The sequence below is a fragment of the Lycium barbarum genome, chromosome 4, assembly GCF_019175385.1.
Source record: "Lycium barbarum isolate Lr01 chromosome 4, ASM1917538v2, whole genome shotgun sequence".
NCBI classification, from domain to species: Eukaryota; Viridiplantae; Streptophyta; class Magnoliopsida; order Solanales; family Solanaceae; genus Lycium; species Lycium barbarum.
The window spans coordinates 140,143,394-140,170,145 of NC_083340.1; the positions used below are offsets into that span (position 1 = coordinate 140,143,394).

The 26,752-nt window shown below is 38.4% G+C and overlaps 1 protein-coding gene across 1 annotated transcript; it reads left to right on the top strand.

Annotated features, from left to right (window-relative positions):
* The first annotated feature begins 2,628 nt into the window (after positions 1-2,628).
* LOC132636671 (protein NRT1/ PTR FAMILY 6.4-like) lies at positions 2,629-6,416 on the top strand. Its single transcript, XM_060353640.1, has 5 exons — positions 2,629-2,885; positions 2,987-3,107; positions 3,203-3,420; positions 4,006-4,547; positions 5,270-6,416. Exons 1-5 carry the CDS (start codon positions 2,883-2,885, stop codon positions 6,159-6,161), a joined length of 1,776 nt encoding a protein of 591 aa, XP_060209623.1. The 5' UTR covers positions 2,629-2,882; the 3' UTR covers positions 6,162-6,416.
* The last annotated feature ends 20,336 nt before the right edge of the window (positions 6,417-26,752 follow it).

Below are 26,752 nucleotides of genomic sequence, written 5' to 3' on the forward strand. Positions count from 1 at the left end.
ATTTGTTTAAACACATGAGCTCCGTAAAGTATAAAATATAATGTAATAGAAATGCCTACGAGTAAGTAAACAAATTTTCCTCAAATGCAATAATGCAAGTTTAGTAAAAGAAATGCCTACACATAAGAATCTACAACCAACGAACTAATAACAAGAGGAAAAAAAAGGTTGGAGCATAATAAGCAACAAATGAAAAAGGGAAAATGAGAGAGTGACAAGAAGCAAGAATATCTAGCGAAGAAATGATTTTTTTTTTAGGATAATAGATAAGATCGATAGAAGAAAGTGAAAGAAGAAATAAGGATGATTTTTTTTTAGGATAATAGATAAGATCAATAGAAGAAAGTGAAAGAAGAAATAATGTAGGTGTTCGACAACTTCTAAAAGTATACCATAAGAACAAAAAGTAAAGTTGACGTAGCTCAATTGGTTGGTTACTTAAATTTTCACCTTATTGGTGAGGGTTGAAATCCTCACGTTATAATCCCCTCCCGCATTTCCCCTTCCCCTACCCCTATGTAATAAAATAATTTTTTTTTTTTAAAATTGACTTTAAAAAATAAAATTAGGACCTAGAAGTAATTAATTGAAAAGTTTAACATTAATTTGAAAATTTGTGAGGACTACATATATAAATAAAAATTAACGAAGTGGCACGTAATACCGCTTGCGACAAGGTAAATCCGGCCCTGGTTCTTAATCAAACCTACTACTCCCTCCATCCCTATATGAAGGTGTTTGACTTGACACGGTTTTTTTTTTTTTTTAAAAGAACTTTTAAAACTTGTTATCTAAAATGAACCATAAATATTTTTGTGGTTGTAAATCATTTCATTAAGAGTAAAATGAGTATTTTAAAGATAAATTATTACTAAAGAAAGAAAAATTTCATTCTTTTTGGGATTGAAACAGGTAATGATGCAGGCAAATTTTGCTTTAGATAGATTGAGATCATCCATACGAAGCAGCTACCGACTATGCACTAGTTATAATAATATACACAATTTTTGTATGAAGCAACTGCCAACTATGCACAACTTACTTATACTAGTCTGTTTCAATTTATTTTCCTCACTCACAAGATTTAAAAGACATTTTGATATATTATACACATTTTTAAAAGAGTACGAGATACAAAAGTCGCCCTTATCTTCTTAATTTATATGCCCAGTCAAAGTAAGACAGATGAAATGCAACAGAGGAAGTAATAAATTCAATTATTGTCAAACACTAAAAAAATAGGAATTAGCGACGCAAATTCTATAGCTAAAAGACAAAATTCATCGTTAATCTTATTTAGCGACAAATTATCGAAAGATTATGTTGGGTACGAGCTATTTAGCTACAAATTAGTGAAGAAACTCTTAGCTTATTCCAGGGGTTTTTTTTTTTTTTTTTTATAGGTAGTATTCTCTAAAGAATGTAACAAGAGTAGGATAGATATTCTTGGTAGACTGCGATAATGCTACTTCCAGAATTACTAAAGATAGCACTATATGTGTGTCATGTGTGCTATAATTAGCAGAAGGGACCCAGATACAGTGTTTGGGGGTCTGGGAGTAGTATAGGGAATATTCAGACAAAAAACTTTTGGCCAAGAAAAAGGAAAAAAAGATGCCCAGTTGATGACCATGCATATAATTGATCAATCAATACATATGGTGGTGGACCAAAATCATCCAAAAAGCATGCAACATAAACAGTTTTCTTTTAGAGATTCAGTGTTCATGATAAAGTTACATTTAAGATATATTAGTCCGCATGACGCTCCCAGCTCAACCGCGTACACCCTTGTATAGCTGGAGGCAATCCATTCGTAGCCATGATTACAACCGTGGACACGTGGACAAGGTTTCACCGGCCCATTTGTAGCGCCTTAATTTAAGTGGCAAAGGTTGAGGGACTTCTGACTTAGGTCACATGTTCGAACTCTGCACCATGCGGACCTATTATCTCTGAGTTTCAAAGAGTACGGTTAGTTCTAAGGGTTGGCCTCAGCGGATTTCTCGGCTATAAAAGAATTAGTCGGGCATATCTTAAGGAGGAATACAGCGCGAAAAACTTTCGTCCACCAGTTGATGCTTCATCCTGATACACACTTGTCTCGTAGCACGGAGATGACATATGCCTATCCGTTGTAATTTCATCTTGCATCACTTAAGTTCGGGAGTCCAATTCCATATATCAACAATAAATTCAAAAAGAATCTATTTAAATGAGGATTTTTCTGTTATTGGGATTCAAATATTTACCACTTTAGCACTCTCCAAAAACGATGTTGCATCCGTGTCTAATCCTCTAAAAATGCATTATGTATCCTAAAAAAATGCATTATTTTTTAAGGATCTAACACACATCTATTGGCGTTTTGAAGAGTCCTAGCAACCTACAGTGTAAATTTTTTAGTTTCCTCACTTTCCACATGTTATTACCAATTTGAGATAGCATCAAAGCCTCAAATTAAACCATGTGTAATTTGTAAAAGTAATAAATAGGGATAACCGAAAAACTCTGGCAACTGGTCCCATAGAGATCCTGTTGCTGTGGAGATAAGAAACACTTTCTGATCAAATAAATGACATATTTCAATCTTATTTCTCAGTGGGGTTTGTTAACTTTTTTACCACATAATGATCCTTCCACATACAAACTATCCTTCAATGATTCAATCAGTCAGTTACCTCCTGATCTAGAAGATATTTAACATGAAGGCTCTGTTGTGTTAATGCCTACCTTTTCCAACTCTTTGCCTAATCATTCATTTTCTCTCTTTTTTTGCTTTATAAATATATCTTCCCTCCCTCCTTATTCCTCAAATTAACTATCCTCTTCTATATATCTCTCTTCTGCCCTTTCTCTCTTGTGAACACAATTGCACTACAATGGTAATATGCTAAACTCAGCTATTATCACTTCATTTCAAAAATACAAATGTTTTTATGCTTAAGTATCTTATGTTATCTTTCTTTCTATCATTCATTCACAGGGTTTTATTCATTACCATGCTGAAAAAGATGGTTCAACTGATGGAGCTCTAGTCGATTTTCGTGGAAATCCAGTCGATAAATCGCGTACTGGAGGATGGCTTGGTGCAGGGCTAATCCTAGGTATGCTCTCCATCACCATGAAATCAACTTTGTTATTCTTGAGAATAACAAAAATGTTTGTCATAGTACTCAAAATGTTAATTTATCTGTTTCAGGGACAGAGCTATCAGAAAGACTATGTGTCATGGGAATATCAATGAATTTGGTGACTTACTTGGTTGGAGATTTACATCTTCCATCCTCTGATTCTGCTAACATTGTCACCAATTTCATGGGCACACTCAATATTCTTGCCCTCTTTGGTGGTTTCTTGGCAGATGCTAAACTCGGCCGTTATGCAACTATTGGAATCTTTGGTTGCATCTCTGCAGTGGTAAGTTCAAACTATTAGAGAGAGCATACTTTTAGCTTATTTAACGATGTTTTCAATGCATCTCCTCATTTGTGGTTTTGATTATTTTACATTGAAACATACACGTGGAAGCCCCTTTTGATAATGAGCGTCAGTAAGACTAGAACACAGGACTTCTGCCTTTTTGATACCATGTTGAATTTATTATATTTGAATTTAGGAGTAATTAAATTGAATTATGCTTAAGCCGTTGGAGAGATCACATTTCTAATTTATTTTATTAAATCTTCAAAACTTCTAAAAGTGTGAAGCTTACTTTATGAAGTAATTAGAGGCTTTAGCTATTAGAGAGAGTTCACTTCTGATTTATTTGATTATGTCCTCAATGTGAAAGCACGAAGTTTCTAATGAAGTAACTAAACGTTTTAGTTGTTAGAAAGAGCACACTTCTGATTTATTTGATTATGTCTTCAACACTTCTAAAATCACAAAGCTACCTTATGAAGTAACTAGATGCTATAGCTATTAGAAAGGGCAAACATCTGATTAAGTAACAAAGCAAGAAACTTGTTAAACATTCAACTAACATAATGTGTCTATAACCAGGGAGTAACACTGTTGACACTCGCAACATCCGTCCCAAGTATGAAGCCGCCCGTGTGCGACTCAAGATCAAAAGGCCACTGCATTGAAGCCAGTGGGCAGCAGCTCGCTCTCCTCTTCGCAGCATTATACACCATATCCCTCGGTTGTGGGGGGATAAAGTCAAGCGTGTCCGGTTTTGGATCGGACCAATTTGATTCGTCAAATCCTAAAGAGAACAAGGCCATGATATACTTCTTCAACAGGTTCTACTTCTGCATAAGCCTTGGATCTTTGTTTGCAGTGACTGTGTTAGTGTATATACAAGACAATGTTGGAAGGGGGTGGGGGTATGGAATATCAGCTGGCACAATGGTACTAGCAGTGGCTGTATTGCTTGGTGGAACAAAATTTTACAGATTCAAGAAGCCAGAGGGAAGTCCTTTGACTATAATATGGAGAGTTTTGTTCTTGGCTTGGAGAAAGAGAAAGCTTTCTCACCCTTCAGATCCTGGATTCTTGAATGAATATCACAATGCAAAAGTACCACATACAGAAATGCTGAGGTGAGATTCATATTTAGCTCAAGTTTTCTCACTTATTTTTAATCCGAGGCCAATAATCTTTCCTAGGAACAGCTCTACGACGATAGACATAAAGGTATAATTGGTTCCATAAATCTCACTGCCCTGACCATAGTAAAATAGCGTAATTTTCTTCCATGAGCTATTCACGTCGATGGATTAGCTCAATCCACGCATATTCATATGTTTGTTCAATGAAAAAGTTTTGAATTCTTAAATAATTGTTTCATATTCACCTGATCTTACCTCTTTCGAAAGGAGTCAATAAAAAGTCAAAATATGGACTAACTTAATGAGAAGGATGGGCCAGTGAATATGGAAGGGGAAAGACACAAATTGGTGTAATAGGCATATGGGCTAAACTGGCTTAAAGATACTCTTAATAACATGGTGTAATATTATCTACTTTTGGCCAAGCATGCACGGTTTTCCCGAAAGGCATCACTGAGAGTATTTGACACCTTATAAGCAGCTTGTTTTTCGTTTCAACTTTCCATGTGAGACTTTGCTCAAAGCCTAAATTATTTCGACAGGCACTTTGAATCAAAATTTTCTGCAAAATTTAATATTCTTAACTTGATTTTTTAACTGAATGAACTTTTTAGGTTGAAAACAAGAACCAAATGAATCACAATAGCAAATTAGAAGCAGGTATTCTTCATTTTTCATATAGGAGCTAATCAGTATGTGATTGTTATCAACAGGTGTTTTGACAAGGCAGCGATTCTTGATGATTATGCAGTTGCAAATGAAAATAGAAACAATCCATGGATAGTATCAACCGTTACTCAAGTCGAAGAAGTGAAAATGGTTCTTAAGTTGATTCCGATATGGTCCACGTGCATACTTTTCTGGACGGTTTATTCTCAGATGAATACGTTCAGCATCGAGCAAGCTACCTTCATGAATCGAAACGTTGGCAAATTTGGTGTCCCAGCGGGGTCCTTTTCTTTTTTTCTCTTTATTTCAATACTCTTGTTTACTTCCATAAACGAAAGGGTCACTGTACCTATTGCAAGAAAAATCACGGGCAATAACCAAGGACTCACAAGCCTTCAAAGGGTTGGAATTGGACTAACACTATCTGTTGCCGGGATGGTAGCTGCAGCTATTGTAGAAAAACAAAGAAGGGAGAACGCCATAAAACACAACTATAGCATAAGTGCTTTTTGGTTAGTCCCTCAGTTCTTCATTGTTGGCGCTGGTGAAGCTTTCGCCTATGTTGGACAACTCGAGTTTTTCATCAGGGAAGCACCGGAAGGAATGAAATCTATGAGCACCGGCCTATTCCTTACCACGCTCTCCATGGGATTTTTTATGAGTAGCTTGCTAGTGTCAGTTGTACATAAGGTAACGAACGGAAGCTGGCTTAAAAGCAATTTGAACAACGGTAGGCTGGACGAATTCTACTGGACGCTAGCAGTGCTCGGAATACTCAATTTCTTGGTTTTCCTAGTTTTCTCAATGAGACACCAATACAAGGCGCAAAACCTTAACAGGACTCTTGAAGACTCAGAAGAAGAGCTCAAGAATTGGAACGATACGAGCATTGACAACACGAAAAAGTACCCTGGTGCTGCAGAGGAGCAAGTCTAAATGCTCTGCCATGACATTTTTAGCTAGAAGCTTAAACAGCCACATACAGAGGGCGGAGGCAGAGGCATGCAAGGGGTTCAATCCAACCCCCCTTCTTTGGAAATTTATATTGTAAATAGGATAAAAATGATCTTTTTTTGCATCCCTGTGGGATATGAATTTTCTTTTTTGAATCCCCCAATTTAAATTCCTGGCTCGACGACTACAGACCGCTACACCGAAATTCTCTCAATATCAAAATAGTTCCCCAGCAAAGTGGTAGGTCCATAAGTTTTTTTTTTTTTTAAAAAAAGAAGAATAAAAAAACCGATCATTTACTAAACATATTTCTCAAAAAGAGGCAATTGGTAAAAATGTCACCAACATATATAGAGGTCATCCATTGTGTCCTATAACAAGGAGTTCATAGGGTGAACCCAAGGGTATATGAGACATTGGTACGGCCGAACCTAGTCCAACTCAGAACTATTCGCATTGGAACTGAGGTGGGAGCGGTGTCAATGGATTTTGAAAAATCGACTTAACCGACCGAATAGAACCATACCGAACTGATTTTTAGGTTTTCTTTAAAAACCGACAATTTTTCATAAATTTATAACCATACTGAATTGGTTTTTACTTTTATAAAAAAAATCGAAAAAATCCCGAACTGTACCGAATATATTTAAATATAAATATATTTTATATTTTATTTTTAAAAATAATAAAATATTAAAATTTTCACCGTGAGCCTGAGGTGATGGAAACAACTATGAGCTGACAACATAATTAACACCTAAGGTCCTAACACTGAAACTTATTATACTACTTATATATATATATATTTTAAAACTAAATTAGTTTGAGGACCTCGATAAGTAACATGTAAGCTACATATATATTAAAACTAAATTAGTTTGAGGACCTCGATAAGTAACATGTAAGCTACAAGGTACTCAAACGATTTTTGATAGCAAACTACATATTATTATATATCTTTCCCATCATATGTTTTAAATTATATTTCTCTTATTGAATATTTAATCTTAGTAGAATCAGTTCTTGAGTGATGAGACTCTTGCTACTATTTGGGTCTGGTTGCTACATTCATTTACTGGGTGACTATATGAGAATGGAGTGGAAAAGCCTAATGTTTAACAATGATGCAAGACCAAAAGCCAAATTCACTATGTGGCTACACTTACACGGATGAATGAGAACTGCTGAAAAACTACTACAATGGGGAATGGATGTAAATCCCATTTGCTCGCGATGTCAATCGCATAATGAAACCAGGGAGCACCTATTTGTTGTATGCGAATACACTAGAAACCTGTGGAAGAAAGTTTTGCACTGGCTGGGCAGATCAACATTAGCTGCTAGAAACTAGGAGCATATCTGCATTGGGCAGTACATGCTGGGAAAGGGAAGTCTCAACAAGCCAAGATTTTCAGGTTGATATTTGCTTAAGTGGTTCATGCTGTATGGATAGAACGCAATGCAAGGATCTTTGAGGACAGGAGAAGACATTAGCAACTGATAGCTAAGGAAACTGCGTATGTATCATGTGTTCGAGCCCCACCAGGGATTAGGAGTACAATACTAGCATACAAATTCTAAGTGGGTTGGGAGTTTTATAGGAGTCTGACAGTCCTATATTTACTGTTTTAGATAGCAAGCTGTGGTCGCTTAGCTATGTTTCTGTAATGTTTCAATTGGTGATTAATACAACAAAATTAGTTACCAAAAAAAAAAAAAAAAGAATCAGTTCTTGAATCAAAATATTGATTGATTTGTTCTACTTGTGTGATTTAAAAACATTGTTTTACACTATTGTAAAATAGTGAGATCAATCTCTTTCTTGTCGTTATTCATGTTTTCTTGATTCATCATCTTTTAAACAGTAAAAATGCCAAGAGAGTTTTGTCAAAGTCCAACCGAAGTATGTATGGTATCATGTACCTTTTACTAGCGATATTTACATAAAGTTTTTGTTTTTAAAAAATACCGAAAATTAACCGAACCGTACCGATACCCAAAAAACCCGAGATGATGGGATGGTTTTGAAAAGTCTAATTTTGGTTATACTAAATAAAATAACTGAAAAATCGCCATGATATAAATTTTATAAAATAGCCGTCTGAACTGTACCATTGACGCCCCTAGGTGCGGGGTTATAACTAATGTGTCTTTTGATATGGTATTATATAGTGCGGGTTTAGGTTCACGTGGCATAAATAATCAGCTTATTTTGTGAAATCTAGTTTTTTTGATGACCGGAAGTTATAAATTCAATGGAAAAGGGTAAAAAATACCCCTGAACTATTCGAAATGGATCACTTATACCCTCCGTTAAATTTTCAGGTCAAAATACCCTCGCCGTTACCAAACGAGGCCAAAAATACCCCTCTGGTTAACGGTCTTCCACTTCATCCGAGGTGGAAGTGCCACGTGAAAATAATTATCCACGTGGACTGCCACGTCAGCCTTTTGAATAGTTCAGGGGTATTTTTTACCCCCACCCCCCCAAAAAAAAAATAACAAAAGTTTTGAAATTTTTTCTTTTTTCACCAGCCACCCCTCACCTCCCCCCCCCCCTCCCCCCAAAAAAAACGTTTTGATATTTTCTTTTGATTTTTCACCAACCACCCCCCCCCCCCCCCCCCCCCCCCGTCCCCCCAACAAAAAAAAATTAAAATTTTTGATTTTTTTTTGTTTCGTTTTTACACCAATCCCCCCTCGTCCTCCCACCCCTCAACACCCCCCCCCCCCCCCCCAAACAAAAAAAAATACATAACTTCTTTTCAAGTTTTTTTTTTTGGGTGGTCGGTGAGTGGGTGGTGCAAAAAATCAAATATTTTTTTTTTTTAAAACAAAATTAATTTTTTTGGGTGGGTGGGTGGAGTAAGCAACCAGAAAAAAAAAAAAATCAAAACTTCTTTTCAATTTTTTTTTGTTTTTGTTTTTGGTTCTCCCCCTCCCCCCCCCCCCCCCCCCAACCGAAAAAGTAATTTTTTTAAAAAAGAAATTTTGATTTTTTTTTTGGTTTCTTACTCCACTCACCCACCCAAAAAAATTAATTTTATTTTTTATTTCCTGCACCACCCAAAAAAAAAAAAACAAATCTTGAAAAGAAGTTATGTATTTTTTTTGTTGGGGGGGGGGGGGGGGGGCGCTGGCTGGTTAAAAAACAAAAAAAAATCAAATTTTTTTTTGGGCAGGGGGTGGGGGTGGCGGGGGTGAGGGGTGGCTGGTGAAAAAAGAAAAAAAATTCAAAACTTTTGTTAATTTTTTTTTTTGGGTGGGGGGGGGGGGGGTCAAAAATACCCCTGAACTATTCCAAAAGGCTGACGTGGCAGTCCACGTGGATAATTTTTTCCACGTGGCACTGCCACATCGGATGAAGTGGAAGGCCGTTAACCAGAGGGGTATTTGTGGCTTCGTCTGGTAACGGCGGGGGTATTTTTGACCTGAAAATTTAACGGAGGGTATAAGTGACCCATTTCAAATAGTTCAGGGGTATTTTTGACCTTTTCCCTAAATTCAAGTACAGTAAGTTTGTCAGAGAAAACATAAAGTTGAGTGACTTTATTAATATAAGACTAAGTAACTTTATTAAATAGTTCTATATAGTTGAGTGACCGTTTGATAAATTTATACAATATTCTTAGAGATGTTATATTTCTTTCTCTTTATCACTTCCCTGCTTTGTGAATTTGTTATAGGCCATATTTTGTGTATATGTTATAATTGAAAATATAGCATAAGTATTTCTTCTTTATTAATCATAGGTCTCGAATTTGAATTTTGGGAATGAAATCGCCTTTTATAGGAAATTTATATCTCAACGTGAAACTTCTCGATGCGATTATGGATTAATCCAATCCTAAAGCAAATAACGAACATCGGGTTAGAACCAAAAGAAATAGGTAAGCTAGCATCAAACTTGTGTGTTCTGTCATGGTTTATATGGTGTTAAGAAAAGAAAGTAGATCTTAAACTAGAAAAGGGTGAGCTTCCTTTTGATTATTCGAGAGAGATCAATAAAATCAAGGGAAAGTCACACAAATACAACTTTTTCAAATGATAATTAAAAAGATTACAATTACTTTCAAAAAATTACATAAATACAACTTATTCAAAATTTTAACTTCTTAATTACAAAAATACAACTTTTTACATTCCTAAAATATCAATAATACTTAATTTTAGGAGTTACTACCATTAATGCATATTCACTTTTTACTTTCTCTTTCTTTCAAAATCATTATAATGTAATTTTTCAAATAAACATAACAAAATCAACTTCAAATACCATATTCCATCTACCATTTTAAAAAGACTTTTTTTCCTTTCGTTTCCTCCTTTTATTCTTCTTTTTTTAATTTCACTTGATGATGATTCAATTATTTTTTTGTAACTAAAAGAAATTATTTGAATATTAATATCAAGAAAAGTACATGAAAAGATATGTTATATGGAAATATGGTATAAGAAATGTACATGAAAATATACCTTAAAAAGTATATGGTACATTCAAATTGGTATATTTATAACTGAAAAGATGATAACAAAATGTTTGTGAATATAATAGTAGAAATTAGCATATTTAAGTTGGGAATTTTACATAAATGACTACATTTTAGGGGTTTTAAATTGGGCATAGCTACATGTTCAATATTTACATGGTGTAGCTACTTTGTTTTTCGCTGTATTCATTTTTTTCCCACTGTATTTTTTTTCGTCGTATTTTTTTTTTCGTTGTATTCATTTTTTTCCGCTGTATTCATGAATACAACGATTTTTCTTTTTTTCTTTTTCACTGTATTCATGAAATGACTATCTATATTCATAAACGGGCTCGTTGTATTCATGAATACAGTGAGTAAAACTGAATATATACACCAAAATTAACAAATACACCCTAAAAAAATGAATACAAATCTAAAAATTTAAGATGTATTCATAAAAGGGCTCGTTGTATTAATGAATAAAGCGAGTAAAACTGAATACATAAAAATATAGATACACCAAAAATTAACAAAATACACCCTAAATAAATGAATACAATCTAAAAAATTAACAAAAAAAAACTCAAAAAAGTGAATACACTCGTGTATTCATGAATACAACAACAACCAATAGTTCCGGCCAGATTTGCCGAACCGGAGCTTCACCGGCGCCGCCTCGACCACCACTAAATCTAGTGAAACCAAACAAAATATTAACATGGATGCTATCACCGTCACCGACAGCGAAAAATTGGCGAAAGCACCGGCAAACGCAAAAAAATCAGTCCGCCAGATCTGGCTGTTACACCTCGAAAATTTTATGTCGTAAATAGACTAGCGCAAGCTTAAGACGAACATGAAGCTCTCATGACTATAAAAGGGTATTTGGAAACCTTAAAGTATATACGGTAAGATTTTTAAGTTATATGACTTAGTGAAGCTAGGTTCGTCAAAAGGAGCGAAGTATAAGTTGTGTTTAGGGAAGATTTTATAGTTATTGAGCTAACGAATATTTAGCAAGGTTTTGAGGATGAGTTATAAGGTTCTTTAGATCGTTAATGAAGCGTTAAACAAGTGCCAAGAAGGTTCCCTAAGGATTTGAGATCAAACAAAACGACGAGGACAAATTCGGAAAAAATTGTGGGTTGTACGGTCATATATACGGACCTTATAATTTATACGGCCCGTATATCTGTCCGTAGAACCCTTCCAGAGAGGGACGACATTCTGGAGGAAATGTACGGTCCATTATACAGACCGTATAATTAATACGGTCTGTATAGTAGGCCGTAGATTTCGGGTCGGGTCCGAATTCCATTTTTATATATACACGATCCTTCTTATTGTTTTCTCATTTTCCACTTCTCCAACATTCTCTAAACCTCTAGAACCCTCTTCACATCATACTTGCACATATCTAAGGAAAAATCTAAGATCAAACATCAAGAGTTGGTAGAATCAAGGGTGTGAATGCTCCCTAGGTTGATAGAAGCTAAAAATCTCTTTGGTATTAAGTTGAGCTTTTCTCAAGAGGAGTATTTCCATCCAAAGATCATCCCTACGTAATCAAAGGTGAGTTTTACAATTATTTCATGTTATCGATGGTATTGAGTAGTTGAAGAACTTGAATTAGAAAAAGAATATGGAATATGAGCTCAAATATGCAAATAATGGTATGTTGAGTTGAAAGATAGCTTGAGTCATGATTCATGGTGTAATATGAGTATAACTTTATTACGAATGACGCTAACGATGTTGAGGAAGTATTATGTAAATGATGAACATGATGTTGCATTATAGTTATGGTTATGGAGGATTTTGAAAGTGAATTTGGAAGTTGAATAATGTCTAACTCGAAGGAATTTACGTATTACGATATTATGGGTGTTGTTATGGTGTTTGGGAGTTGTTTTATTATATGGGGAAAGTTGTTGAAGCAAAGGAAATGCTGCCCAATTTTTATTAGACTTAGCCGTTTTAGTTTAAGCTTAAGTATATATACTTTCGATTATCTGATTCTAGTACGAACCCTTGTGTATGTAGAATTGTGAGCTCGGAGGGAAAGCGCCTAGCCGATATCGTTAAGGAGACATAAAGGTATGTTAAGGCTAGTCCCCTTCATTCAAAGGCATGATTTCTATACTACAAATTCTTTTCTATACTCCCATGACCTTCTTACATCCCGGAAGACGAAGTCAAAGATGTTTAAGAGCTTCTTACGAGATATGTTTTATGATAGTGATGATGATAATTATGCTTTCATGAGCCTGACATTTCTATGTTTATGATTTCATTGATGTCATTCTTTGTTGTTGCCTCACCTCATGATACTAGTTCTTTCAAGGCGAGGCATGACGATGTTGATGTTCCATAACATAATCGGAGGTTCCCGACGTTGTGTCACTCTGATAGCGCTATAGCTTTTACTTGAGCTCGCATGCATGCTTGATGTTATGTACATAATGATGATACACCGTGTCTTTATGGCACGGACATGACACCACTAGTGGGAGGCGTGAGATGATTACCCCGGACGCGGGCTAATGATCTTATTGACTCAGACAGTTCATGTATGCATGTATGATATGTTTTACACAGTAAAAGTGAGCATGCATGGTTCCGTCTCAAGAGGCACGCAGTTTCAGTTATTCTTCTTATAATGCTTTATGTACTTTCTTATTATGTTACTATATATGCCTTACATACTCAGTATATTGTTCGTACTGACGCCCTTTTCTTTTATGGGCGTTGTGTTCATGCCCACAGGTAGACAAGGGGACGACCCAGATTCCTAGGAGCCAGATCAGCTTGCACAAGAGCACTTCCCTATTCCGGAGGTGCAATTTTTGATATGTTCTTTTGTGTACATACTTGGGTATGGCGGGGTCCTGTCCCGTCTTTATGACTTCAGTGCTTTAGGTAGAGGCTCGTAGATACATATGAGTGGGTAGTAAATGTTATGTGCCCCTTTAGTGTACATTTTGTATATTATTCCTTTGTGCCGTGAGGACTTATGTATACATGCATGTTTTGCGGAATAGTTTATGTTTAATTGGTAGTAGTAAGCATTATATTGGAGATTATGTGTGTGCAGGTTGGGCACGATAGTAGCATGATGAGTGGTGCTTGGTAGTTAGCTCCGGGTACCCATCATGGACCTCTAGTTGGGTCGTAACAAAAGTGGTATCAGAGCAGTTCTGTCCTAAGGTGTGTCTACGAGCCGTATCCGGTAGAGTCTTGTTTATGGGTGTGAAGCGCGCCACACTTATAAATAAGAGGCTGTGGGGGCATTTAGGAACAATGACCGTCCCTCTTCCTTATAGATCGTGCGATAGAGCTATAATGTAATATTTCCTGTTATCCTAATTGTGCGTTATAATTTCAGTGATGCCGCCAAGGAAAAAGCAAATCCGCGCAATATTAGGCGTCGCTGGAGAAGGTACCAGTCGAGAACCCCAGCTGAGTTAGGACATAGCGAGGCCCAGAGTGCTACTCCCTCGCATGCCACTCATATTCCTCCAGCAGCAGAAGGGCATGACAGGGCCCCAACCCCTTCCTCTATTGCTCCAGATCAGGACCTACGAGATGTAGTCCAGTTGCTGACTCTGTTAGTTGTCGTTCAGGCTCAGCGGCAGAGTGCGGGTCCAGGTGATAGGGCGACTAGTGCCCGAGCTCGTCATTTCATGAGCTTGAATCCTCCAGAATTTTTCGGGTCAAAACCAAATGAAGACCCGCAGGGCTTTATTGATAAGGTGTTGAGAACGCTGAGGATAATTCATGCTTCTGATACTGAGTCCGTGGAGTTGGCTTCCTATAGACTCCGTGATGTAGTTGTTTTATGGTATAACAATTGGATTTCTTCAAGAGGGGAAAAAACCCTCCCACGAAATGGAAAGAGTTTGTGGATGCTTTTATTTGTCATTATTTGCCACCTGAGGTCCGTCGGTCTCACGCCGATAAATTCTTGAATCTCAAGCAAGAAAGCACGAGTGCTCGGGAATATAGTTTCCGATTTAATTCACTGGCTAGATACGCTCCGGCCATGATAGCAGACATGGGAGACCGGGTACATCGGTTCGTGAGTGGCTTAGGGCCACACTTGTTTAAAGATTATTTGACAGCTTCACTCCTAGAAGGAATGGACATTTCGCGTATTCAAGCCCATTCCTAGAACCTAGAAGAGCAACAACAACCACACAGGGGTGAGCGAGATGTTGATAGGGGATATGGTAAGAGGGCCAGATCTGCCGGTACGAGCGGTGAATATAGAGGGGGCCAGAGACCACATCATTCTAGACATTCGGGACAGCCTGTAGCTAGTGCACCTCCTCGGTTCGCGGGTTGAATATTTGATCGCCCTATTTATTCTGGACAGGGCCAGTGCTCGAGATTTTCAGGCCCCCATTTCGGAGGCGATTCCAGCCAGAGGAGACCCTCGGCACCATGATGCAGCCTGTGCGACAAACTACATTTGGGTCAGTGTCGCCGAGGCTCGGATGCTTGCTATGGCTGCGTCCAGACTGGGCATATGATGTGTAATTGTCCCTCGGTGAGTGGCAGAGGTGGGGCCTAGCCCACAGGTTCAGTAGCAGGCTCTTCGACATCCGTGCGTCCCGTAGGGCAGACTTCCCAGGTTTCAGCGGGCCGTGGCAGGGGCAGAGGAGGAGCCTCTAGTTTGAGTGGTCCCCAGAATCATATTTATGCATTGGCCGGACGACATGATCTTGAGACCTACCCTAATGTATTACAGGTATATTGACAGTATCGTCTTATGATGTTTATGCGTTGATTGATCCGGGTTCTATCTTGTCATATATTACTCCTTATATCTGTTACACCCCGGAAAAATTTTGCGCTACCAAAACTGTAGATGGCTTAGTATGGGCCAAAGGAAGAGTAAAGTTACGCCAGGATTAAGGAGGTTAAGCTTCCGAGGCTTTGGAAGAAAGTTAGGCAAGGTCTGATACGAAAATTTTGGTCTAAATGGAAGAAATGATATGTTCTAGTACATTAATAATTTTGAAGTAAAACAAAAGTTTAAAATGAAGTTCGGGAAGTATAGTTTCCAACGGAACAAGCGGCTCCTCAATCGGGCATCGGGGTAAGGAGATATGGACATTACAAGTTGGATGGGCAAGCCAGAAAAAAAAATGGTCTGCGCGAACGCGCCGGCGAGTGGCGCGAACGCGCAGAAGACCAAAGGGCCAATACAGCGCGAACGCGCTGAACAAAAATATAAAAATCAAGTTCGGAATGAAGGTTGTGTTATAAGAAGGTAATAATAGCATATATATGACATTTGGAGACCATATGGTGTAAATTAGTTCATATGTTAATTGACGAAAATCCCTCGTTGCTGCAAGCTAAGTGGGGCCCACATGTCGGAGTTTTATAAAGGACATATGAAGATACATACATGTAGTATATGGAAAGTTGAGCAAGTCATAAGAAGGACCCATAAGCCAAAAATGGGCATAAGCCCTCCAAAGGGACAATTTAAGGAAACATTTTCGGACGATCTGACTTCGAGGGGAAAAAACGGCATTATAAGTTTGGAATTTGGGAAAACGTCCATATATGAAAGTTGTAGATAATTGAATTAGCTTTTCAACCATAGGTCGTGGGCCCTCATACGATATCGGGATGAAAAGTTATGACCGTTTTACTGAACGAAGGTCTAGGCAGAAAAACAGGGCCAGCGCGAACGCGCTGAACACTTTTCCAGTCGTTTCTGGCAGCTTCTAAAACGTTATAAAAAGGGGGAAACCCCCTCATTTTCAGCTGGAAACCCACGAAAAACCCCCCAAAAATTCCCCAACTTTCTACCGCCAAATTTTAGCCCAAACCAGGTATAATTTCCCAATTCCAATCCGGATAGCGTATAGTTTTCGCTGCAGAATCATATGGCGGGCGTGTGGTGGCCAAAAATTAGCGTGAAAAGGTGAAGATACAACAATATTAAAAGGAGAAAGGTATGAATCTCTTCCTATTTGTGTTAATACTAGTTTATTTATGAAGAAGAAGCGATTAAATAATTGTATACTGAGTTAATTAGTTGTGGAAAGTTGGAAAACAGCGTGTGGGCTGTTTTATGGAAAAGGATATTACTGATGTTGGTATTGTTGTTGTGTTGTTGGCTTCTGAATTAAAAATTCGGGCTAGGCATATAAACAGGGGAGATGCTGCCCGATTTTCGGCAGAATATAAAATAGTATAATTTGAAGTATGGTACAAGTGTACGATGAAAAGGCTAACATTAGTGTGAATTATCTTAAATGTAGACTTACAAGCTCGGACACCTAAGCATAGCCAATAGGAGGTGGAACAGGTATGTTAAGGCTTGCCCCTTTCTTTCAAAGGCATGATTCCTGCGCTATAATTTTGTAAATGTTCCCATATTTTCCTTGTTTTCAAAAGTTAGATGTTTTGGATTCTAAGGCATGATTCTATCCCTGATAACCCGTAAATATTTTCCAAAAATGTCTATACCGTTTCAAAACAAGGGTTTATGATTTTGTAAGCTTTCATAATTATGACGACGGACATGTTTTGTAATGAAAACGATGTTGTCAAAAATGAGAATATGTCTATGATGAATATGGTTTCATGGTTGCAAATCTCAAGTTATGGATTCAATATGAATATGAGAATATAGAGTTAGTTCTTGATCCTCAACTTTATTCCTTGAATATGACTCTACTTCCTAAGGACTTCCACGAATATAAATTGACGCCTTATGAGGTTTACGATTTTATTATATGTTTTCTCTTAACGCTACTCTTTATTGATAGCCTCGCCTTATAATTTTAGTTCCTTCAAGGTGAGACATGGCGATTATGATTATTCCATAACGTAATCGGAGGCTACCGACCTTACGTCACTCCGATAGATACATGACCCTCTTCGGGCTCTTATGCATGCTGTTTATATGATATATGTATATGACACCTGGACATGATATATGTATATGTATATGGGGTAAGGGGAAAGGTAAGGCGCTATAGACGCACAACCACCTGATCAGTTGGAGTATGATACATGATAACGTCCCGGACGCGGGATATGTGGTTAAATGGATCGGAGCCGACGCCTCGGCAACACGATATGTTCTATTTTCTATATATATGAAAAAGAGATGTTTTCAAAGAAAGTAAAGTATAATATGATATAGTATATGTATATATGGATCGGGCTGCATGTTCCGCAGCAATATGATATAGTATATGTACATATGGATCGGGCTGCACGTTCCGCAGCAATATGATATAGTATATGTATATATGGATCGGGATGCACGTTCCGCAGCACTAAGCATGCATGGTACACGCCAAAAAGGCACTCATATGTACAGGTTACTCTCTTATCTCACTATATGCTCTATGATCCTATGATATTGTTATTCATACTTTATGTTCCTTATTATGCTGCTTTTCATGTCTTACATACTCGGTACATTGCTCGTACTGACCCCCTTTCTTCGGGGGCTGCGTTTCATGCTGTGCAGGTACACCTAGATGAGTGGAAGCCATTATAGAAGACGTTCCAGCGGAGTTGGTAGACTCCACTTGTTCCTGGAGTGCTGCCGAGTCAGAGTATATGTGCTATGCAGTTTTGTTCGAAGCCAGAGACTTTGCAGACAGAGTTGTGGGTAGTGGTTGTCAGTTCAGTAAGCGGCTCCATCAGCCGATGTGTCATTCGTGTTATGATATAAGTCGCATATGATTACAGATTTTATTTGATTTGAAAGCAACGAAAAAAAAAAAGAATATTTCTAAAAATTTTACTATGCATTTCATCTTTATTTGATTTAAAAGTCCAAAGGATTATGTACGTAATAAGAGTCAGCGGGTTCGCTCGGCTCCGAATATCGGGTCGGGTGCCCATCACACCCTAGTAAGATCGGGGTGTGACAATATCGCTGGTCGTATTGGAATAAAACCCGAGCCGATCAAACCTTTTGAGGTATCTACCCCAGTTGGTGATCCCATGATAGCCAGACAAGTGTACAGAGATTGTGGGATTGTGGTGAGTGGTTGACACACCGTAGCTGATTTAATTGAACTAGAAATGCTGGATTTTGATGTTATTATGGGTATGGATTGGTTGGCTTCCTGTTATGCCAATGTAGATTGTAGAGCCAAAGTGGTTCGATTTCAATTTCCGGGAGAACCAGTTCTAGAGTGGAAAGGTAACACTGCATCTCCGAGAGGTAGGTTTATTTTTTATCTCAAAGCAAGGAAGATGATCGCCAAAGGCTATATTTATCATTTAGTTCGGGTCCATGACATCGAAGCAAAACCGCTGGTTCTTCAGTCCATCTCGGTTGTAAACGAGTTTCCATATGTGTTTTCGGATGAGCTTCCAGGTCTTCCACCGGAGCGGGAGATTGAATTTACTATCGATGTATTGCCAGATACTGAGCCAATATCTATCCCTCCTTATAGAATGGCTCCTGCAGAATTGAAAGAGCTAAAAGCACGATTGAAAGATTTGCTGGAGAAAGGATTTATTAGGCCCCGTTCATCGCCATGGGAAGCACCGGTCTTATTTGTAAGAAAGAGAGATAGGTCCTTGCGAATGTGCATCGATTATAGGCAGCTGAATAGGGTAATCATAAAGAATAAATATCCACTTCTGAGGATCGATGATTTGTTTGATCAATTGCAAGAAGCCAAGTGGTTTTTAAAGATAGATCTGAGGTCAGTGTACCACCAAGTGAGGGTCAAAGAAGAAGATATTTAGAAGATGGCTTTCAGAACTAGATTACGTGAGTTTTTTTGAATTTCGGGCGATGGCGTTTGGCTTGACTAACGCTCCAGCAGGGATCATGAACTTGATGAATGAGGTGTTCAGGCCTTTTCTAGATTTATTTATAATTGTGTTCATCGATGACATCCTAGTATACTCCAAGTCAGAGGCAGAGCATGCAGATCATCTGCGTACGATCCTTGGAATACTCCGAGCTCGAAAACTATATGTTAAATTCTCAAAATGTGAGTTCTGGTTGAACTCTGTAACTTTTCTAGGTCATATCATTTCAGCTGACGGTATTCGGGTCGATACTCAAATGATTGAGGCTGTGAAGACTTGGCCAAGGCCTACAACGCTTACAGAAGTTCGTAGGTTTCTGGGATTAGCAGGTTACTACAGAAGATTTGTGGAAGGGTTTTCCTCTATTTCAGCACCGTTGATGAAGCTAATGCAGAAAGCCGCCAAATTTCAGTGGACCGATGCTTGTGAGCGCAGCTTTCAGGAGCTGAAAGACAGGTAGACTTCAACCTTAGTCCTGGCACTTCCGGAAGGATCAGAAGGATATGTTGTGTATTGTGATTCCTCCGGTGTCGGGTTAGGCTATGTACTGATGTAACACGTAAGGTTATTGCCTATGCTTCTAGGCAGTTACGAAAACATGAGAAGAGTTATCCGACCCATGACCTTGAACTGGCTGCAGTTATTCATGCTCTAAACATATAGAGGCATTATTTGTAAGGTGTCCATGTGGATATCTAAACAGATCACAAAAGTCTCCAATATATTTTTAAGCAAAAGGAATTGAATCTGTGACAGAGACGATGGTTAGAGCTATTGAAGGACTACGATGTAAATATTCTATACCATCCTGGAAAGGCAAATGTGGTAGCCGATGCTCTTAGTCATAAATCCATGGGTAGTCGGTGTGATGTCCCGCCAGAAAAGAGAGATTTAGCCCGTGAGCTCCACCAGCTAGCTAGCCTAGGAGTTCGCTTAATGGATTCGGGCAATGCATGGGTTACTATTCATAACCCAACTGTTTCGTCCCTAGACACGAAAGTAAAAAGGCGCCAACATGAAGATCCCAAATTAAACTATTATGGGGATACACTTCCCCAAAAGGAGAAGTCACCATTTGAGATTTCTACAGGTGGAATTCTCAGGTATCGAAGCAGACTATGTGTTCCGGATGTTGCGGGATTACGCCGTCAGATTCTGAAAGAAGCTCATTACTCTCGATATTCCGTTCACCCAGGAGCAACAAAGATGTACCATGATCTCAAATTAATGTATTGATGGGAAGGAATGAAGAGAGATATAGCGGAGTTTGTGGCTCAATGTCCAAAATTGAGCACCAAAAACCAGAGGGGCTCTTGCAAGCAATGGAAGTTCCAACCTAGAAGTGGGAAGCGATCAATATGGATTTTGTTATAGGCTTACCTCGTTCTCGGCGCAAGTATGATTCCATCTGGGTGATTGTTTACAGACTGACGAAATCATCGCACGTTTTGCTAGTCAGATCTACATATTCAGAGGAGGACTACGCCAGATTGTATCTCAAAGAGATAGTGCGACTTCATGGCACTACTGTGTCCATCATTACTGACAGAGGAGCACAGTTCACAAACAAATTCTGGAGATCTTTTCAAGAAGGATTGGGCACTCAAGTTAAATTTAGCACCGTATTTCACCCGCAGACTGATGGACAAGCTGAACACACCATTCAAACCTTAGAAGATATGTTACGGGCATGTGCATTGGACTTTGGAGGTAATTGGGAGGATCATTTTCCACTTATTGAGTTTGCATATAACAACAACTACTATGCTAGTATCTAGATGGCCCCGTATGAAGCCTTATATGGGAGGAAGTGTAGATCGCCCATTGGATGGTTTGAAGTAGGGGAAACATAGTTGACAGACCTGTAACTGATCCAGCAAGCGGTTGAGAAGATTAAGCTTATCCGAGACCGGTTGTCGACAGCCCAAAGTCGCCAAAAATCTTATGCGGATAATCGCCGACGAAATTTGGAATTTCAAGCCAATGATTGGGTATTCCTGAAAGTGTCACCAATGAAAGGTATAATGAGATTTGGTAAGAAAGGTAAGCTTAGTCCTGGATATATTGGCCCTACAAGATTGTACATAAAGTGGGCCAAGTAGCCTATGAATTAGACTTACCCCCAGAGCTTAACTCGGTCCATCCAGTCTTTCATGTATCGATGTTCCTACCAAAGTAGTACCTGCAAGTGATATCCAAGTCACCGAAAGATTGGCATATGAAGAGATGCCTATTGCCATACTAGATAGGCAAGTGCGGAAACTCATAAACAAAGAGGTAGCCTTAGTCAAATTTTTATAGAGGAATAATAATAGAGAGGAAATGACTTGAGAAGCAGAAGAAACTATGAAGTCCCAATATCCGCATTTATTTCTACCCCCAGAAGAGGCTCAAGGTGAAACGCCATTGTTCCCAAGTATGAAATGCTTTTCTTTATCATTTTGGGTCGTGTGTGGCCATTGTTCTTGTTGTTGATGTTGTATCCCTGTGTGACGATGTTATTTTGGGTTATTGTGACAGGATGGTAGTTCCAAATTACAGGGGAAACTCTGGCAAAATTTCTACAGAATTCCTGAGAACTCAACATTCAAGGACAAATATTTTTTTTGGGGGGGGGGGGGGGAAGTGTTACACCTCAAAAAATTTATGTCGTTGAGTCATAAATAGACTAGCGCAAGCTTAGGACGAACATGAGGCTCTCACGACTATAAAAGGGTATTTGGAAACCTTAAAGTATATACGGTAAGATTTTTAAGTTATATGACTTGGTGAAGCTAGGTTCGTCAAAAGGAGCGAAGTATAAGTTGTGTTTAGGGAAGATTTTATAGTTATTGAGCTAACGAATATTTAGCAAGGTTTCGAGGATGAGTTATAAGGTTCTTTAGATCTTTAATGAAGCGTTAAACAAGTGCTAAGAAGGTTGCCTAAGGATTTGAGATCAAACGAAACGACGAGGACAAATCCGAAAAAAATTGTGGGTTGTATGGTCATATATACGGATCGTATAATTTATACGGCCCGTATATCTATCCGTAGAACCCTTCCAGAGAGGGATGACATTCTGGAGGAAATGTACGGTCCGTATAGTAGGCCGTAGATTTTGGGTCGGGTCCGAATTCCATTTTTATATATACACGATCCTTCTTATTTTTTTTTCTCATTTTACACTTCTCCAACATTCTCTAAACCTCTAGAACCCTCTTCATATCATACTAGCACATATCTAAGGGAAAAATCTAAGATCAAACATCAAGAGTTGGTAGAATCAAGGGTGTGAATGCTCCCTAGGTTGATAGAAGCTAAAAATCTCTTTGGTATTAAGTTGAGCTTTTCTCAAGAGGTGTATTTCCATCCAAAGATCATCCCTACGTAATCAAAGGTGAGTTTTACAATTGTTTCATGTTATTGATGGTATTGAGTAGTTGAAGGACTTGAATTAGGAAAAGAATATGGAATATGAGCTCAAATATGCAAATAATGGTATGTTGAGTTGAAAGATAGCTTGAGTCATGATTCATGGTGTAATATGAGTATAACCTTATTACGAATGACGCCAACGATGTTGAGGAAGTATTATGTAAATTATGAACATGATGTTGCATTATAGTTATAGTTATGGAGGATTTTAAAAGTGAATTTGGAAGTTGAATAATGTCTAACTCGAAGGAATTAGTATTACGATATTATAGGTGTTGTTATGGTGTTTGCGAGTTGTTTTATTATATGGGGAAAGTTGTCGAAGCAAAGGAAATGCTGCCTGATGTGCCGCGGATTTGTGGCACATTCGACGCCTTTTTACTATGAATTTTGGTTGTTTTCAAGTAAGTCTGGTTCTTGTTAATATGTTTTGTTGTGTTTTAGGAAAACAATGGCCCAAAAGAAAAAATAAAGAACAAAGGAAAAATTAGCCAGAAATGAAGAATGGACGTCCCGTCGATTAGCCGACAGACCATCCTTCGAAGCGTTAATAAGCTCGATTTTCCAGTGATGTCCTTAGTTGAAGACAACAAAGGACGGAGCCATCGATGAAGCGTTGAACTGATCGACGCTTCGTCGTTTGTGTCATCAATCAAGATCTGTCAATAAGAAGAAAGAAAGACGGAATACTCGACGGAGCGTCGAACTAGTCGACGGCACCGTCGAATGGATCACATCGCTGAAGATATAAAGGACGGAGGAATCGACGGATCGTCGAACGATCGACGGTCCGTCGATCTTGCTATCAGGGGCAATTTTGTCAGTCGCTGCTGTGCGTTTTTGGAGCCTATTTAAAGAACATTTTAGGTTAATTTTGGCAGCCAGATTTTATTGTGCACGTGAACAAAGTTCCATTGGTGGGTGAGTATTGATTACTCCACTTTTGGAGCTTAGTGAAGACAATAAGATTCCATTTTCCATCATCTTTATCACACTTTTGTAAGCTTTATGTCTTATTTATTGCTGACTAGTTTTGTGACCATTATGTGTGAGTAGTTTCTTTAATCAAAGTTGTGGACCCAAATGATGGGTGTTATGTAATGGGTGTCTAACATTGTATATATAATGGGTTGGGATGTGTTTTATTATATTTCATATTCGTTGTTAGTTAGTGGTTGCAAACACTTCCTTATGCACAAACTCTAGTTTATTTGGAAAGATAAACTAGGGTGTGAGTTGAAATAATATAACAAGGACTCGGGGATCTAACCCTCGTTTAATGAACTCACTTAGGTATAAGATGAGTTCTACTTTACATATTTAATTGATCTTATTTGCAACTTTTCTACATTTGGGAAAATCGTGAAAAGAAATACTTTCTAACTATTGAAAAATATTAGGAAGTGCATTAGAGATTACGTGCATACAAAACCCCGACCCATTAGAAATATATCCTATTGATACCCATACCATAACATCTAATCACCGCGGGGACATAACTTTGGTTCTTCCAATCCAAACAAAGTCCAAATACTTCAAAATAGTGAATACAAACCAAATCTCTCCTCTATACTATTCGGAATAAAATTAAAGTTTCTAGATATTAGTTACATAAATAATTAGTACCTTTTTCTCTCCATATTCCCTGTGGGATTCGACCCCAACCTTATTTGGGTTATTATATTTGACAACGTCCGCTTTATGCCATTAATAGGTGTAATTTGAGCGTATCAAATTTTGGCGCCGTTGCTGGGGAATACGGTTTTGAAATTACTGATTGTTGTGTGCTTCTCTTTAAAACTTTTTCTATTCCATCACACCTTGTTTGCTGTTTTGGTAAACTAGGTGAACATGGCAGGAAGACAGAATCGAAATCAATGGAACCAAGGCGGGCTCCAGGTGAACCCATCTGTACCAGAAGAGAATGAAGATGAGAATATATTTGTGGAATTCATCAATGAAGCTGATTATGCTTCTGCTATGGTCCCTCCTAGAACTGGAAATGCTACTTTCAAAATTGATAGTTCTATCTATCAGCTGCTGAAACTTGAAGGTTATTTTCGAAATTCTTCGGAGGTCTGTCCACTCCGACATTTGAAGAATTTCCTGCACATGTGTGCTCAACAATCCTAAGGTGATGTTTCTGCTGATGCACTTCGGTTACGGGTCTTTAAATATTCCTTGGCTGGCCAAGCAAAGGAATGGTATGAAAAGCTTCCCAGCAATTCTATTCATACCTGGAGCGAGTTAGCCAATACATTTTTGAAGAAGTGGTTCCCACCGAGCAAAAAGGCTGAGCTTCGAGATAAGATCTTTGAGTTCAAACAACTTCCGATGGAACAATTATATTCGACATGGGAGCGTTTCAAGTACTATCTAGCTCAATCTCCAACTCACGGGTTTTCGGATGCTATTCTCACCGAGAAGTTCTACAAGGGGTTAGGTACAATGAATCAAATTGCTGTCAATACTGCAGTTGGGGGATGCTTCATGGACAAATCATTTGTTAACATCACCAGGTTGCTCAATAAGCTCACCACCCACAATCAAGCTTGGCACTCAAATGATAGTGAAATCTTGTCATATGGTAGCCCCTTTGTTGCCGCGGTAGCCAAAGAAAATCATGAGCGAGATCATGCTTTTGCTCAATTGCAAACCACCATGGATTTGTCGTCAAAGAGGCTTGTGGAGAAAGACACCAAGAGAGTAAATGTAGTTGAATAAATGTCATCCCATGCTCCCAGAATGTACCAAGTCTCGGAGGAAACTTATCTAGAGGGGCAGCCACAACGTGAGGATGCTAATTATATCAATAACTCTCAAGGGGGTTATCAAAAGCAATGGATACCCCAACAACAAAGCAATCAATATGGCCGAAATGAATATGGTGGTTCGGACAGGAGGGATTACAACAACAACAATTATGGTAATCGGAATTCTAATGCCTATGTTCCACCAAAGGGCCGTTCTTCTAACTCTTAAAATTGGCGAGAGGGTCCTTCCAATGATCAAGGGACCTCTCGAATGGAATCTATGCTTGAAAAGATCTTGGACAACCAAAATAAGAGTGACAAGAAGATGAAACATTTGACCGAAGTGGTGGGCTCTCACACCGCTTCGATTCAAAAACTTGAGTCACAAATGCGAGATATTTCTCGTAAGCAACATCCACCACAAAGAGGGGGCCTTCCTAGCGACACAATTCTGAACCCAAGGGGTAGTGAAGGTGATCACATTGCCTCATGCAAAGCTATTTCTACTAGAAGTGGGAAGATCCTTAATGCGGCAAATAAGAGAGTGGTTGAACCTATCATTGTCGAGCCGATTGTTGATGAGTTTATTGAGGAAGAAATTGAAGAAGAACTGGAGGCACCAATTGAAGTGTCTATTAATGTTAAGAAAGAGAAGGAGGTACGCCCTATTGTTCTCAAGGGTGATGAGGTGCCAAGGGTTAAAAAGGCTACCAGGGGTAGCACTCAAAAGAGCAAGGTCACGGGGGCAATTAAACCCTTAAATCAAACATATAAATCTCCTCCCCCGTTCCCACAAAGATTGATGAAAAAAAACAGAGGATGCCAAGTGCCAACGCTTCTACGACCAATTGAAAGGGTTATCAATGAATATCCCATTTCTTGATGCATTCCAAGAAATGCCGGGATTTGCTAAATACTTGAAAGACTTTTTGACGAAGAAAAGACCAATCAAGCATGATACGGTGGGAGTCACCTACCGTGTGAGCGCTATTATTTCGTCATCAAAGGTTGAGAAGAAGGGAGATCCGGGGGCTTTCACTATCCCTTGCACCATCAGTCATCATGATTTTGCTCGTGCTTTATGTGATAATAGGGCTAATATTAATTTTGATGCCACTAG

What these genes read in the sequence shown, in the direction of transcription:
- LOC132636671 (XM_060353640.1), top strand. An exon ending in TGGTGCAGGGCTAATCCTAG is followed by an intron (nt 3,108 to 3,202) that starts GTATGCTCTCCA and finishes TATCTGTTTCAG; the next exon opens with GGACAGAGCTATCAGAAAGA. An exon ending in TTGGTTGCATCTCTGCAGTG is followed by an intron (nt 3,421 to 4,005) that starts GTAAGTTCAAAC and finishes GTCTATAACCAG; the next exon opens with GGAGTAACACTGTTGACACT.